General features: G+C 49.4%; 5 protein-coding genes across 5 annotated transcripts; 3 read left to right on the plus strand and 2 right to left on the minus strand.

Annotated features, from left to right (window-relative positions):
• Positions 1 to 116: 116 nt before the first annotated feature.
• On the plus strand, positions 117 to 2,941 carry H6S33_010511 (uncharacterized protein; the record flags this gene model as incomplete). Its single annotated transcript, XM_044841949.1, has 4 exons — positions 117 to 412; positions 487 to 693; positions 749 to 1,217; positions 1,274 to 2,941. 4 exons carry the CDS (start codon positions 117 to 119, stop codon positions 2,939 to 2,941), a joined length of 2,640 nt encoding a protein of 879 aa, XP_044687389.1.
• Positions 2,942 to 6,190: 3,249 nt separating this feature from the next.
• H6S33_010512 (uncharacterized protein) lies at positions 6,191 to 6,436 on the plus strand (the record flags this gene model as incomplete). Its single annotated transcript, XM_044841950.1, has 1 exon — positions 6,191 to 6,436. The coding sequence occupies one exon, from the start codon at positions 6,191 to 6,193 to the stop codon at positions 6,434 to 6,436; it is 246 nt and encodes an 81-aa protein (XP_044687390.1).
• Positions 6,437 to 6,955: 519 nt separating this feature from the next.
• H6S33_010513 (uncharacterized protein) lies at positions 6,956 to 8,077 on the minus strand (the record flags this gene model as incomplete). The annotated part of the gene is made up of 3 exons (XM_044841951.1): positions 6,956 to 7,465; positions 7,526 to 7,897; positions 7,952 to 8,077. 3 exons carry the CDS (start codon positions 8,075 to 8,077, stop codon positions 6,956 to 6,958), a joined length of 1,008 nt encoding a protein of 335 aa, XP_044687391.1.
• A 1,557-nt stretch (positions 8,078 to 9,634) lies between these two features.
• On the plus strand, positions 9,635 to 11,174 carry H6S33_010514 (uncharacterized protein; the record flags this gene model as incomplete). The annotated part of the gene is made up of 4 exons (XM_044841952.1): positions 9,635 to 9,836; positions 9,900 to 10,236; positions 10,344 to 10,880; positions 10,928 to 11,174. 4 exons carry the CDS (start codon positions 9,635 to 9,637, stop codon positions 11,172 to 11,174), a joined length of 1,323 nt encoding a protein of 440 aa, XP_044687392.1.
• Positions 11,175 to 12,176: 1,002 nt separating this feature from the next.
• Positions 12,177 to 12,576, minus strand: H6S33_010515 (uncharacterized protein; the record flags this gene model as incomplete). Its single annotated transcript, XM_044841953.1, has 2 exons — positions 12,177 to 12,447; positions 12,473 to 12,576. The coding sequence occupies 2 exons, from the start codon at positions 12,574 to 12,576 to the stop codon at positions 12,177 to 12,179; spliced, it is 375 nt and encodes a 124-aa protein (XP_044687393.1).
• Positions 12,577 to 13,030: the final 454 nt, after the last annotated feature.

A 13,030-nucleotide genomic window follows, 5' to 3' on the forward strand; every position in this document is an offset into this window, starting at 1 on the left:
TTTGAAGGTGTGTATATCTTTGGACCCCTTCCCACATCGCTCGCAAAGGCCTGCCCCCACTGATCAATCCGACATCACAGATTCGTGTTTAGAAAAAAACACCCCCTATCGTCAAGATGGTCGACGAAAATGACGACCCGAATATTGCCTCTGCGCGTGGTGTTTCCACAGCAGCCTTCTTGTCAACTCTGGTAGTCAATTTAGTAATTTTCGCTGTCTTAACGACAATTTTTACGGTCTTACGTCGTTACAATAGGCGGATCTATGCGCCTAGGACCTATATCAGTACTATAGAGCCTTGGAGAAGGCTCAAAACTACTGATGATGATGGCGATGGCTTCGTCGATGAGGTGGAGCATGTCAAGGGCTTTGCCGGTTTGTTGGGCTGGATACTGAGCGCTTGGAAAATTAAGTTGGTTCTCAGTGCTTGCGAATCAATGCGGGTTCCCGCGCAGATCTGATCTGATGTACTGACGATCATTATAGGGACGAAACTGTTCTCCGTACTAATGGCCTTGATGGTTACTTCTTCCTACGTTATCTGAAAAAGGCGCAGACAATTTGCTTTGTCGGTTGTTGTTTGACGTTTCCCATTCTTTTGCCCTTGAACGGAACTGGAGGTGGTGGACAGACCGGATTGGATATTTTATCTTTCAGCAATATTAATACCAAAGACGCTGGTATCCGCAATCGGTAAGAGCTTATCAATTGGGCCTCGCGTTGAAGGCAGCCGCTAATTGGACCGCAGTCTTTACGCCCATGTGTTTGTTGGATACATCTTCTTCGGTTTCGTTCTATTCACTGTTTACCGTGAATTGGTCTTCTATACTACTCTGCGCCAGGCGTACATGCTCTCGCCTCAATACGCAACCCGTATCTCTGCTAGAACTGTACTCATAACCACAATTCCCAAGAAGTATCTTACTGAGACCGCCTTGAAGCGCGTCTTTGACAATGTCAAGCGTATCTGGATCAATACCGACACCAAAGAGCTCGAGGATTTGGTCGAGGAGCGTGATAAGACCATCCTCAAACTTGAGGCGGCTGAAGTCAAATTGATCAGGCTTGCAGATGCTGCTAGACGACGAGGCGCACTTGGACACGACTCTCCACAGGAAGAAGGTGAAGTTGAGGGCGAGAGCGGTAGCATTGCTGCGAGATGGCTGGACAGGAAGGACAGGCCTAGCCATAGGTTGACGCCTTTGTTCGGAGAGAAGGTAATTCCGGAGACTGATTAATCCTTGAAATATAATTGCTTACTCGTGTGCTTTAGGTCGATACCATTGACTGGTGTCGTGGTCGTCTCGCCGAATTGAACCCTAAAATTGAGGAATTACAGGCAGTACAAAAGAATGGTGATGGCAAGAAGATGAACTCTGCCTTCATTGAGTTTACTTCTCAATCGGCTGCTCAGATCGCTCTCCAGACCCTTGCACACAACAAGCCCCTCCACATGGCGCCCCGCTACATCGGAGTCACCCCTGAAGAAGTTATCTGGACTAACCTCCGTCTCCAATGGTGGGAGCGCTTGGTAAAGGGCGCTGCTGTTACCGCTGCGGTCTCTGCTCTCGTTCTCTTCTGGTCCATCCCTGTTGCCTTTGTGGGTCTTATTTCCAACGTTACCTATTTGGCCGATACAGTCCCATTCCTGGCCTGGCTCACCGACCTTCCTAAGCCAGTCCTGGGTCTCATCACTGGTCTTCTCCCCGTTGTGCTCTTGGCCGTATTGATGGCTCTCTTGCCCATCGTTCTTAGAATCCTTGCAAAAATCTCTGGGGAGCCCTCAGTCTCGTTCATCGAGCTTAAAGTGCAGAACATGTACTTTGCTTTCCAGGTCATCCAGGTCTTCCTTGTCACCACGTTGACATCCGGAGCCTCTTCCGCTGCTAGTTCTATTTACAAAAACCCGATGTCGGCCACAGACCTTCTTGCCTCTAATCTTCCCAAGGCTTCCAACTTTTATATCTCATTCATGATTCTCCAGGGTCTTGCCATATCTTCGGGTGCTCTGCTCCAGATTGCTGGTTTGGTCTTGTACAAAGTTCTTGGTATGCTCCTCGACGGCACCCCGCGCAAGCAATGGAACCGTTGGTCTTCTCTGTCGGGTCTTGGATGGGGCACTGTTTTCCCTATTTACACCAATATCGCTGTCATTGCCATCACATATTCCATGATTGCGCCCCTCGTCCTTGGGTTCGCCGTGGTTGGTCTTGGTCTTCTACACTACGCATACAGGTACAACTTGCTCTTTGTGTACAATGTCAACATTGACACCAAGGGTCTCGTGTATCCACGTGCGCTGTACCAGACCCTCACCGGTGTCTATCTAGCGCAGATTTGCTTGATTGGTCTCTTTGGTGTTAGCGAATCCCCCGGTCCTGCAGTCCTCCAGGTAGCCTTCCTCATTTTCACAATTCTCTTCCAGCTGTCTCTTTCATCAGCCATGGAGCCTCTCCTCCGCTTCCTCCCTAAGAACCTCGAACGTGAGGAAGAGTCTCTCCTTTCAATTGAGAACGGCGATCATATCGGAGTCGAAGAGGATGTGACTCCGGTTGCATCTGAGGCGGATGGCGATAAGATTATTCACCGTCCTCTTGGGGGTGTTGCGCCAGCTGAAAGCGGTGGCATGATTACCAGATTCCTTCACCCCGAGACATACGAGAACTACGCTGTAATGCGCAAGCTCATCCCTCGAGGCTTCCCCGAGGCTTCGTACACCGCCAATGCGGAGCAGGAGGCATACATGAACCCTGCTATTGTGGCAAGGCCACAAGCCATTTGGATCCCCAGAGACGAGGGTGGTGTTTCACGGCAGGAGGCGGCACACACAGGAAGTGTTGTCGATATCTCTGACGAAGGTGCGGTTGTTAATGAGAAGAGCAAGGTCGTATGGATCGAGGGTGAGATGCCGCCAGGCTGGCACCCAGGACCGGTCTATTAATCGGGCTGGTTCTGTTTTTTCCTATTTTTTCACCTTTTTTCGTTGTACCAAGCGTCTGCTTTTTTTTTTTTACCTTCCTAATTTGGGCCTGTTGTTTCTTCCTTAATACCCAGCTACGTATACTCTATCGTTTATCTTTTCCTTATCAATGTATCTGGCATGTTGGCAATGCTGTCTTGCCAGCCAACAACCCATTATCAAAAAACAAAACAATAAGCTATGCAGGCTGCGTATCTGTAACACTGAAAACATAGCAGCGCGTAAAGAGGAAAGGGACTGGGGGGGGCGATGAGGAAGTATCACTATCAGCAAACAGCGGAGGTGGCTTCCTGTAGGAGTTATTATTTTCATGCTTAGTATATAATCATAGCTTGCCAATAGCTTGATACCATCACTTGTTTTATGTATTATCTGTGGCTAGTCAGATGGTTGATGGTGTGGTGGCGGTGTTGGGGGCGGGGTGTGAATAGTAATGATTGATGAAGAGCTTTCTGGTGTCGAGTGAGATTTGGTGTTGCGTTGGTCCGCCCGGGGGTTTCAATGGTAGTGGTTCTCTCGTTCGAAGTGAAAGCTGGCCTTGGCTGTAATGGGGGGGGGGGGGGGGGGGGGGGGCTGTTGAGAGACTGTACTCGACGGGCTGGATATCGTTCGGTGATGGTGGGCGTGTTGAGTATACTCACAATGCCTAGCTGCGTGCTAGACAAAACGTTAAAGCTCGCCTTAGTGGCAGGTGGGAGACGTGGCTATTGTTGTGGAAGAGGGGAATTCCTCTTGGATAGAGCTCTTGAATTTCATGATAGCGACAATTAAACGCCCAAGTCCTAGTGTCCAGCTAAAGATATTTTTACAATATCCTTATAATTACTGCATGCTTTCTCAATCACCACCACCTAGAAACCTACACCAAGATCCAAACCCCCGGCCCCATCTGCCTCCAGTGTCCCATAGCAATGCATTTTCTCTAACCACATACTAAATTTTCTCTATCTGATCACTAGATTTCTCTTCTTGTGACTGTGACTTGTAACATTTTCTAAAATGTAGACTTGCAATTGCCGCATGTACAAGCTGCATAGCCAGATAGATAGATGGATACATTATCGTACTATACTACCATGAGCTTGCAAACAAGCAGGGGATGCGATTGAGCCTGCTTGTTGGATAGTAGTATACGGTTGATTGATTGACATATACGTAGGGCGGGTGTTGGTTGAGTCGTCGGATGTCGGTGCGGTGGGAAAATACGGAACTTGATGAATGTCTGAGCTTGATATTGTGATTGTCCTGATATATACTCAATATTAATAAATATATAGCTGTATATATATATATATATAAACGCGGGTCTGAGAAAACTTGACTTCTGGGTCGGCGAAGGCCAGGACGCAACGCAACAACCAGCAGAAAGGAAATTTAACAAACATCAATTTCTGCACAACCACCAGATATGGGAAACAAGTGGGAATATGTAGATAGACTATATCAAGGGTCAAAATTCTCATGGTGCTGTCAGAATAAAAGATTTAGGAGTATTCGCTTAATCTTTATCTAGTATCTTAAAACAGTAGGTTTCAACCAACTTGATATGGAGCCTCCTACTGGCTAAAGGAACTTCTGAAAAATATAATATACACCCTTTAGAACATGCTCTATCAGCAGGGGAAGCTTTTGGGTGGATTGATTTGGTGGTTTGGGTTTGTTAGGTTTGAACCCATAAGTCAAGTTTTCTCAGACCCGCGTTCATATACAAGTACATGTACACTAGGGGTGTGCCAACTCGCGACCGCGAGTTGTACGTTGGATTATGGGTATCAAATAAAATTTAATTCTCCCGCTACAATCATGAGGGGCCTTCCGCCCCATCCTCCTCCTCTCGTGCTTACTAAATACCCTTGTCGCTGTCGACCAATCAGACTGCAAGGACTTCAGAAAAAACCATAATCCAGTACATAGTAGACGTAGTACCATGCATTATTACTACCGATAATATTCGTAGATAGATACACAGCTGCCCCTGATTATCGCATAAGGCCAAGATGTGACTGGAGCCAATAGTTTTTGATAGTTTTGTTGATCTCTTACTCGATTTTGCTGTGACCTTTTGTTCCACAAGAGGGTGTCAGCATCGACGGTTTATGGGATATCGATACCAGTAATATATGCAACATCTCACAGTGAGATGCAATTTGACAAGCCGCGATAACGGCCAGCCAACTTAGGGCATTCCACGGCATATAAAGAAATAATTTAGAAATGCTACACCACCGATCCAGCCCCCATGCGGTGGTAGTGGTAGTGGTTTATGATGTGCGTATTACACATCACGACCGCGTATATGTGTATCTGATATTAACAAATCCAGTCCCACCCGGTATGGAATATCCCACCGGCGCGCGTACGGGTACAATTGTGGTTTTTCGTCTCGCTGGTTTGCCTTACGTACCGCCTTTGATATAACAGGGCGTTTTACGCTATCCAGATCTCTCCCCTCCCTCCCCTCGTGAGAACCTTCCTCCTGTCTAGATCTGGTCTCGCTCACGCACGGGCTATCACTCGAGACTTGGCAACGGGGTGGCCGGGGGCTCAAGCACCTCACCTTATTGCAAAGCTTGACATTGGCATATGCATTGTCGCATGGGTTCGATTTGATTAATGAACCCCCCACCTGGCTGGATTTTTACCCCTGCAGTTGTTATATTGGGGGTGTGGGGCCCGGGGGAGAATATTAAGTAATGGGTCTGTAAGCGAGCAAAGGATTTCAGCTGAATAGGTAAATTAAAATGCTTGTACTCTTACTTTGGAGAGTGTAGGTATGTGCATGCATGCACGCACGTTACGCTCGCATGGTAAGGCACACAATTATATGTACCTACATGTATGTGCTGTACTCTACTGTAGAGTTTGATGAGGTCTGAAATTAAAGGGGAGCTCGGGATAGTGAGCGAGATGGAGGTACTCTACATACATCGGCTATTGCCATAGACCTCTAGCTTTTCCCGAGCGGGCCGTTCGGGGCATTCGAGAAGAGAAGACCGAGACCAGGGCCAAGGGGGGGTTGGTGCCTTGGCCGGAGAACGCCGCGTGATGGCAGGCGAGGGAGGTAAGCTTTTGCGGGGAAGGAAGGGAAGGTTGAGGTGGGGTGGGATGGGGTGGCGAGAGTGGGGTGCCTGCTGGAGCATCTTAGGATGAGGTGTTCGGGGTGGAGTTGCCCAGCGGAACGGTCAAGACTTCAGTGAGGAGGCGGAACGGATGGCTTCTCCGTCGGAAAGGCCTGGGGCTTCTGGCCAAGGATCGATGGATGGCGAGTGGGTTATGCTGAAGGATGACAGGCAGTGTAATGGTCGAGGATATTTGGGAGACGAGGTTATGCGTATGGGTAACCGTGATAGCTGTGCACATGTGTTTGCTAACAACGACACGCGCGGATTGCTTGAATGGCGGAATGGCGGCTTCTTAGACGACACAACGCCGGGACTGGGCATGGCGGTCGTATAATCGCTTGGTGTCCTGTTCGAGCCGCGACCGTGTTATCTAAACGGGCTATAAATTGACCAAGCCAACCACCCGATCTCATTCTCCAACACTCCCGCCCTTGGCGAGCGCGGTCTCTCTGCGGGTATTGCCCGCTATCTGGAGACTGTGACAACGGTTTCCACCCCCTCTCGAATCCGAGCGGGCATTCACTGAGGGCCGCGTTGGCTGGAGAGAGTGGGCCGTGGATATAGTTGGAGACCCGGGCTTCGTTTTGGGTCGGGAAGAGGTTGCACCCGGCCTAAGCACTTCGAATCTTGCCTTCGAGGACACCGCCAAGTTACCCACGAAGAACCTGGAGCAGAAATATCACCCAGATCTGAGTTATCTTGATGCTTTTATGGCCACTGTAGTCATGTCTTTATCAACTGATTCTAGAAACCCGGCATTTGTTCTAGCTTGGATTCTCCGAGTGATATAACGTGACCCATAGGTACATATTTACACATATCATATTACCGCACTATATACAGACAACTCCCTCTAAAGAAATCTTTTGTCAACCCACTTCTTGCTTCCTATCGTGTTCTCAACGCTCCAAGTCTTCTCCGCCTCCTCTCTACCAATCAACTTTGAGAAGTTCGCCCTCTGCGAGTTCCACGCTGACGCACCCTTATTGTTATACTCGGCATAGTACACCGCATCGGTCCTCGGGTCGGTGGAGCCCCAAATTGACCATCCCCGCAGGTCTACAACATTGCCAAAGTCAGAGTTCTTGAACACGACAGTGGAATGGTTGCGCCATGGGCGTCCGAGGAACATGCTGTTGTCCGTGGCATTCTCGACGGTGATGAGCTTGGCATTGTCAAACACGTAGGCACCAAAGTAAGATGAGTTCTCGCGGCCTTGGGCTGTGATGTAGCCAGCGCGCGAGGAGGCCAGGATAGCGTCTTGGAAGTATGCGAGACCGCGCATGCCGAAGATGTAGTCGACGGCGCCCTTGATGTAGACATTGCCAAAGAAGGCGGTGCCATTTTGGGTGTAAACAGTGTCCTAATTGATACCATTAGCTACTGCTTCGATTGTGGCTAAAATTTTGATTTCAGGGCATACCTGGAAGGAGTAGAAGCCAGACGAATAGTATCCATTTCTAGCACCCGCCTGGCACAGCGCCAACGCCTGAGACTGGGACCCTTCTGCTCCACCGGTGCCATACGAGTTCTCGATATCGATGTTGTACACTGTCGTATCATTTGAGTAGATCTGCAGAGTAGCGCTCTTTGCGTTCGAGCCGGCCACTGAGGCCACCAACGAGTTTGTGAGCAACACAGTGTTTTCTTTCTGCGACTTGATATTCTTGGTGTAGCCCTGGAAGACGGTTGGACCTGGACGCCAGAGTACTACTTGCCCCTTGTAGGTTCCAGGGTAAATGAAGATTGTCTGCGAGGAGGTGTCGTTCGGGAGGGCCCAGACGGCGTCTTGCACCTATGAGGGTGTTAGCGGGGTGGAGAAACATCGTCCTTGAGTATGCAGGCTTACGGATTTGAAAACATTGGGGGAACTGCTGTTGATGTCGACTACAACGGAGCCCTTGGGGGGCTTTGTGATGCCGGTTGCGACAGCCAATGTTACTGGGAGCAGGAGGAGGAGGTTGAGGATATGCATCGTGATCGTGATATAGAACAGCTACGAGCTAATGTTTCTGCGGTACGATTCGGATTCGAGAGGTTTAAAGATGCTCAATTGGATTGACTGGTCTGTTCCTGTTTTCTCTACTGTACAAACAGAGAAGTAGCAATTGATACCAACGGGGGATTTCCAGCATCATTTATATACTGCGATTTCTCCATAACCCCGAACATCAGCAAGGTCCGGAGAAAGAACCGCATCCATAATTCTTGGAAGGAAAAACTCACAGCTATCAAAACCAACATTTCCAAGCCTCTAGGGTTTATATTGCAATTGCATTGTATTCGTGTACAGCATATGCCCCCCAGCCCCGGAAAAATGACGTTTGGATGGATGGAGATGGCCGTTAACTTTGATCGATACCCCACCTTTTCGTCGCCTGCAGCTGCTGTAAGGACTCAGATTTCAATCTAGAGTACTTTGCCGGTCTATTGATACCGAGATGCCTGATTTATTTCAGCAAGAATCAGAAGCAGTACCTGAATACGCCACGAGTTTTCACACATGACCACATGTACAGTACTTGGCATAATATGGCGAGTACCTGTTTATTTTATGGCTTCTCTATGTGTGGGGTACTTTATAATCACTGCCATCCCGGATTACCTTTTCTTCCTGGCTGAAATAAATATATACACACGGACGGTGCTGTAGTTGAAAGGACGAATGTGGAATGGCTACTACCTAGGCCTACTACTACTAGCTACTACTAACTTACCCCAGATTTATTTCCTTCCCCCACTCCCCACACACCCCGCATATATATCCACATCCCTGTTTTTGTCGGCAATCTACAGCCCCTGGTCGGTTACCTCTAATTTTTGCTAAGCTCTGCACATACCCGGGATATTTTGTGGGGTCTCGGTGGTATTATACCGAATGTGGCGTTCGTCTGATGTTAGTGTTTATCCGAATCTGCTGTCCGAGCGAACATTGAGGAGAGCTTATTCAGACTAACTAGGCATCTTGTAATAGTCTGTGTATGATACATATGTTCAGTATGTTTATCATGAGGGTACTGAGCTGATTAGAATATAGGAGCTTTCTATCTACAAACATCGTCCACTCGGAGCTTTAGTACCTACATCTTGGATCTGTAATCATCTGGTGCGACAGAAGAGTAATATCAAATCCAGCCTGATGGGATTGCGATTACGCAGCTTCCCGGGTTTTTGCATTTCGGCTGCTCTTGAGTCTCTAAATCCTTCTTTTTACCCAGCTGCAGGGGAAATTTGGGTGCCAGCGGATCAATTTAAATGCGGAGAGATGGGGGGGTGGATACAAGTACCTATCTGCGAACATCTACATGCACAGTAATATACTAGCCTCGGCACCCAAAAGTCCGCTGGGAAATCTTTTCTACATTGATCTACTTTTCTCATTATATCGAGTATTTTCAATTTGGGGGGAGGGACGGGAGGGAGGCAGGAGGAGGAAACTATATAATGCTGCACAAACCCACGATATATATGCATCTCACGATCCGGCTCATCACTCCCTCTTTCGGTGCTCCGTACGTCTCTCTCTAAACAAATGGCCCGCTTCTACTTGATCCTCAGTCTTGCGGCCGCCGCAGGACTCGCCTCAGCCACTGACATCTGGGGCTACGGAGAGCACACCACCGGTGGAGCAGGCGCCCCAAAGAGCAGCATCTACACCGTCACAGACTTCAACGAGCTCCGTACAGCGCTCGACAATAACGGGGCCCCTCACGATCCAAAGATCATCTACATCAGTATGCCCCCTCCCTCAATTGCCCCCATATAACCAATCATTAGCTAACAAAGTCACCAAACAGACGGCCTCATCGACGGCGACTACCTCGCCGATGGCTCCCTAGCCACGGAAGAGCACTACGCCCGCAACGGGAACTACACATTTGAGCGCTACCTTGACTCGTTCAATGCGACGCTGCGCGCCATCCTGGGTAACTCGACGGACCCTGCGGACGCAGCGGAGCTTGCGCTCCTCGACGCACAGGAGACGTTCCGGCAGGCGGCGTCGAACGAGCAGGAGGCGCAGATTGTGCTCAAGATTGGGAATAATACGACAATTGAGAGCGCCAAGAAGGCGAAGGTGGCCAGGATCCAGAATTCGTATATTGCATTGAATCAGACGGATAATGTCATTTTGAGGTGTGTTGTTGCTCTTGTGGTGTTAATGATCCTTTTGTTTTGGGGTGAATGTGGGTTAGGGGTGTGTGAAGAAAAGGTGGGCTGATGATGCTTTCCGATATGCGCAGAAACTTCGAAGTCTACTCCCCCATCGATCTCTTCCCCGAATGGGACCCCACCGATGGCTCCACCGGCAACTGGAACTCCAAATACGACTGCGTCGGCGTCGTCACCAGCACCAACATCTGGATTGACCATCTCACGCTCTCCGATGGCGACCACCCCGACTCCGACGAACCCATTGTCTTCGGGCACCAGATCCAGCGCCACGACGGGCTCATCGACATCACCGAGGGCTCCGACGCCGTCACCCTCTCATTCAATAAGCTCCTCTCGCACGACAAAACCAACCTCATCGGCAACAACGACGCCGGCAACCTCGGCCCCGGCGACACCGGCCGCCTCCACGTCACAATGTACGGCAACCACTACTATAACTCGCTCCAGCGCAGCCCGCGTGTGCGCTTCGGCGAGGTCCACGTCTTCAACAACTACTTTGAGGGCCAGAGCTCGGGCGACGAGAAGATCGTCTACTTCTTCGGCATGGGCATCAACTCCACCATCCTCTCGGAGCGCAACGCGTTCTCCATTAATGGCACCGAGTCGTGACCACCAAGACGAACCTCGTGGTCGGTAACTACAAGGGCTACAGGTTCAAGGACGTAAAGTCCACCGTCAATGGCACAGAGGTCGATCTTGAGGCCGTCGCAAAGACGAAGTACGATGCGGCAAAGGCGTCGGAAGTTGCGGCGGCGGCGGCAGCCGGGAGGGCGGTCGCGGAGTGGGCGACGCATGAGTATACGGATGTGGTGTTTACACCGCCGTATGAGTACCGTCAGAAAAAGGCGGAGGATGTGGCCAAGTGGGTGTTGAAGAATGCGGGGTATGGGAACTTGTAGTTAGTTTTGTGAGTAGGTTGTGTAATGGACTTGTGGCTTGTGGGCTTGGGGGTGATGGGAGGGTTTTATGGTAATGATAATGGATATTATTGTGTATGTAGTGTAGTTAAAAAGGAAAATGTACAGAAAATAAAGGTTATGAAATGCTATGTGTAGCTTCTTCTCCGTTATGTCGAGCTGTTAGTCCCCGGTGTATTTACACCAAAAATCTACATCAAGAACCCACCCAATCCAACCAACCCAAACTTTCGAAATAATACCTCTTAAACAGAGTAGTCCCAAACCATGATCCGGATAACCCCAAAAACATAACTCCCGAAGAACAGCGCCAAAAGACAACAGTAAGAAACTTCATCACGAGTAATCACTCGACGCTGTTTCAGGTGTCAGGGTTAGGTGAAGGTTTCTTTTCTTTTTCCCAAGTCAAGGTGGAGCGAATATTATAAAAGCCCGTAACGCAGGATCAAGGCAAAACATCCGCAGCTGGGTTATCACGTTCACGATGGGCTGCTAGTGTAGCGGGAGGTAGGAATTGTTATGAGCAGCTTCCCGTACGTAGACGATGGACCACATATGGATTACCTCGCGGTACCCTTAAAACGGGAATTATTAGTACACACTAGCGGGAGATGTAATATCAGCTAGCTCCAATGAGAACACTAGCAGTGCTGCCAAGTGGCAAGAACAAAGCATTTTTCAATCATTGACCCTCGGGCTAGCTGATTGCACATGTGGTATATACATGTATGTATGTTATCTATAAAGCCCGAATATCTTAGCAACAAAAGTGACTTTGCGATCAATCAAAACACTACTTCCTGATCCATTTTCCAGGCGCAGAATATGCTATTCTGAACAAAAAGCTTTGGAATTTCCCGCCGGAAGTCCTCTGGTAACTAGAAAGTGAGATCTATGGAGGCCCCTCACTAATATAACGGCAAGAATATGCCAAAATAAACGCCGGTACAAAACAAGAAACAAAATCGGGACCAGCCCGCAAGATCATTTCATAAACATAACACCGCAAACCCCCAAATCACCGACGCCACCACCATCGCCTCTGTACCCACCCTCCCCACAGCAGCGGCGCCAGAGCTCCTCCCTATCCCCTCCGGCGGCCCCGGCGGCCCTAAACTCGCATTCAATCCCCACCGCGACCACAGTACCGTTATCCTCCTCTATAAGATTCGCAAACACCATAGCATCGATAAACGGGAACTCCTCAATCTCGATATCGCTACACATCTCCCGCAGGTCTTCAAGGTTCTCGGCGCTGGGGACATTGAGAAACTACGGACTGTGTGAGGCAGTTGTCGGCGCAGAAGCGCCGCACGGAGGCGTCGGAGGCGGTGTCGGCGGAGACGGCGTCCCAGGCGATTACATAGTCCTTCTCGGTAATCATGCAGAGTACATTGGTCTTTCTGCCGCGGTGTTAGACCGGGGGACACGGGGTTTTATGGGGTATACATATATGTGTACCTACAGATCTCGGACGCATTGTTTCCAGTATAATAATACGCCTGCCTCGCCGTCAACCGCTGCTTCTAGCCATGATGTATCCAGACCAGATCCCTGAGATCAACGCCTGCACAGGCGTCTTTAAAGGTTTTTCTGGAAATTCAGTAGTGAGGCTGCAACAGGTTGGGTTACATGAGTCCTCGAGTGTTTCGTGCTTGGTGTTCAAGGTTGGGGGACATTAGAATCGTGGTGTTTGCAGTTTATGGGCTCCGTATATGCGGAGATACAGGCCGCTGGGAGGCTCGTCTGTAGCAGATGCGGGAAGAATTGCCGTTGAAGAGCCAGGAGGGCTTGGTGATGTTGAATCCCGTATCGAGGAGGGCGTGGGTGAGGGAGAA

The sequence above is a fragment of the Morchella sextelata genome, assembly GCF_020137385.1.
Source record: "Morchella sextelata strain SCLS chromosome Unknown scls_40, whole genome shotgun sequence".
NCBI lineage: Eukaryota > Fungi > Ascomycota > Pezizomycetes > Pezizales > Morchellaceae > Morchella > Morchella sextelata.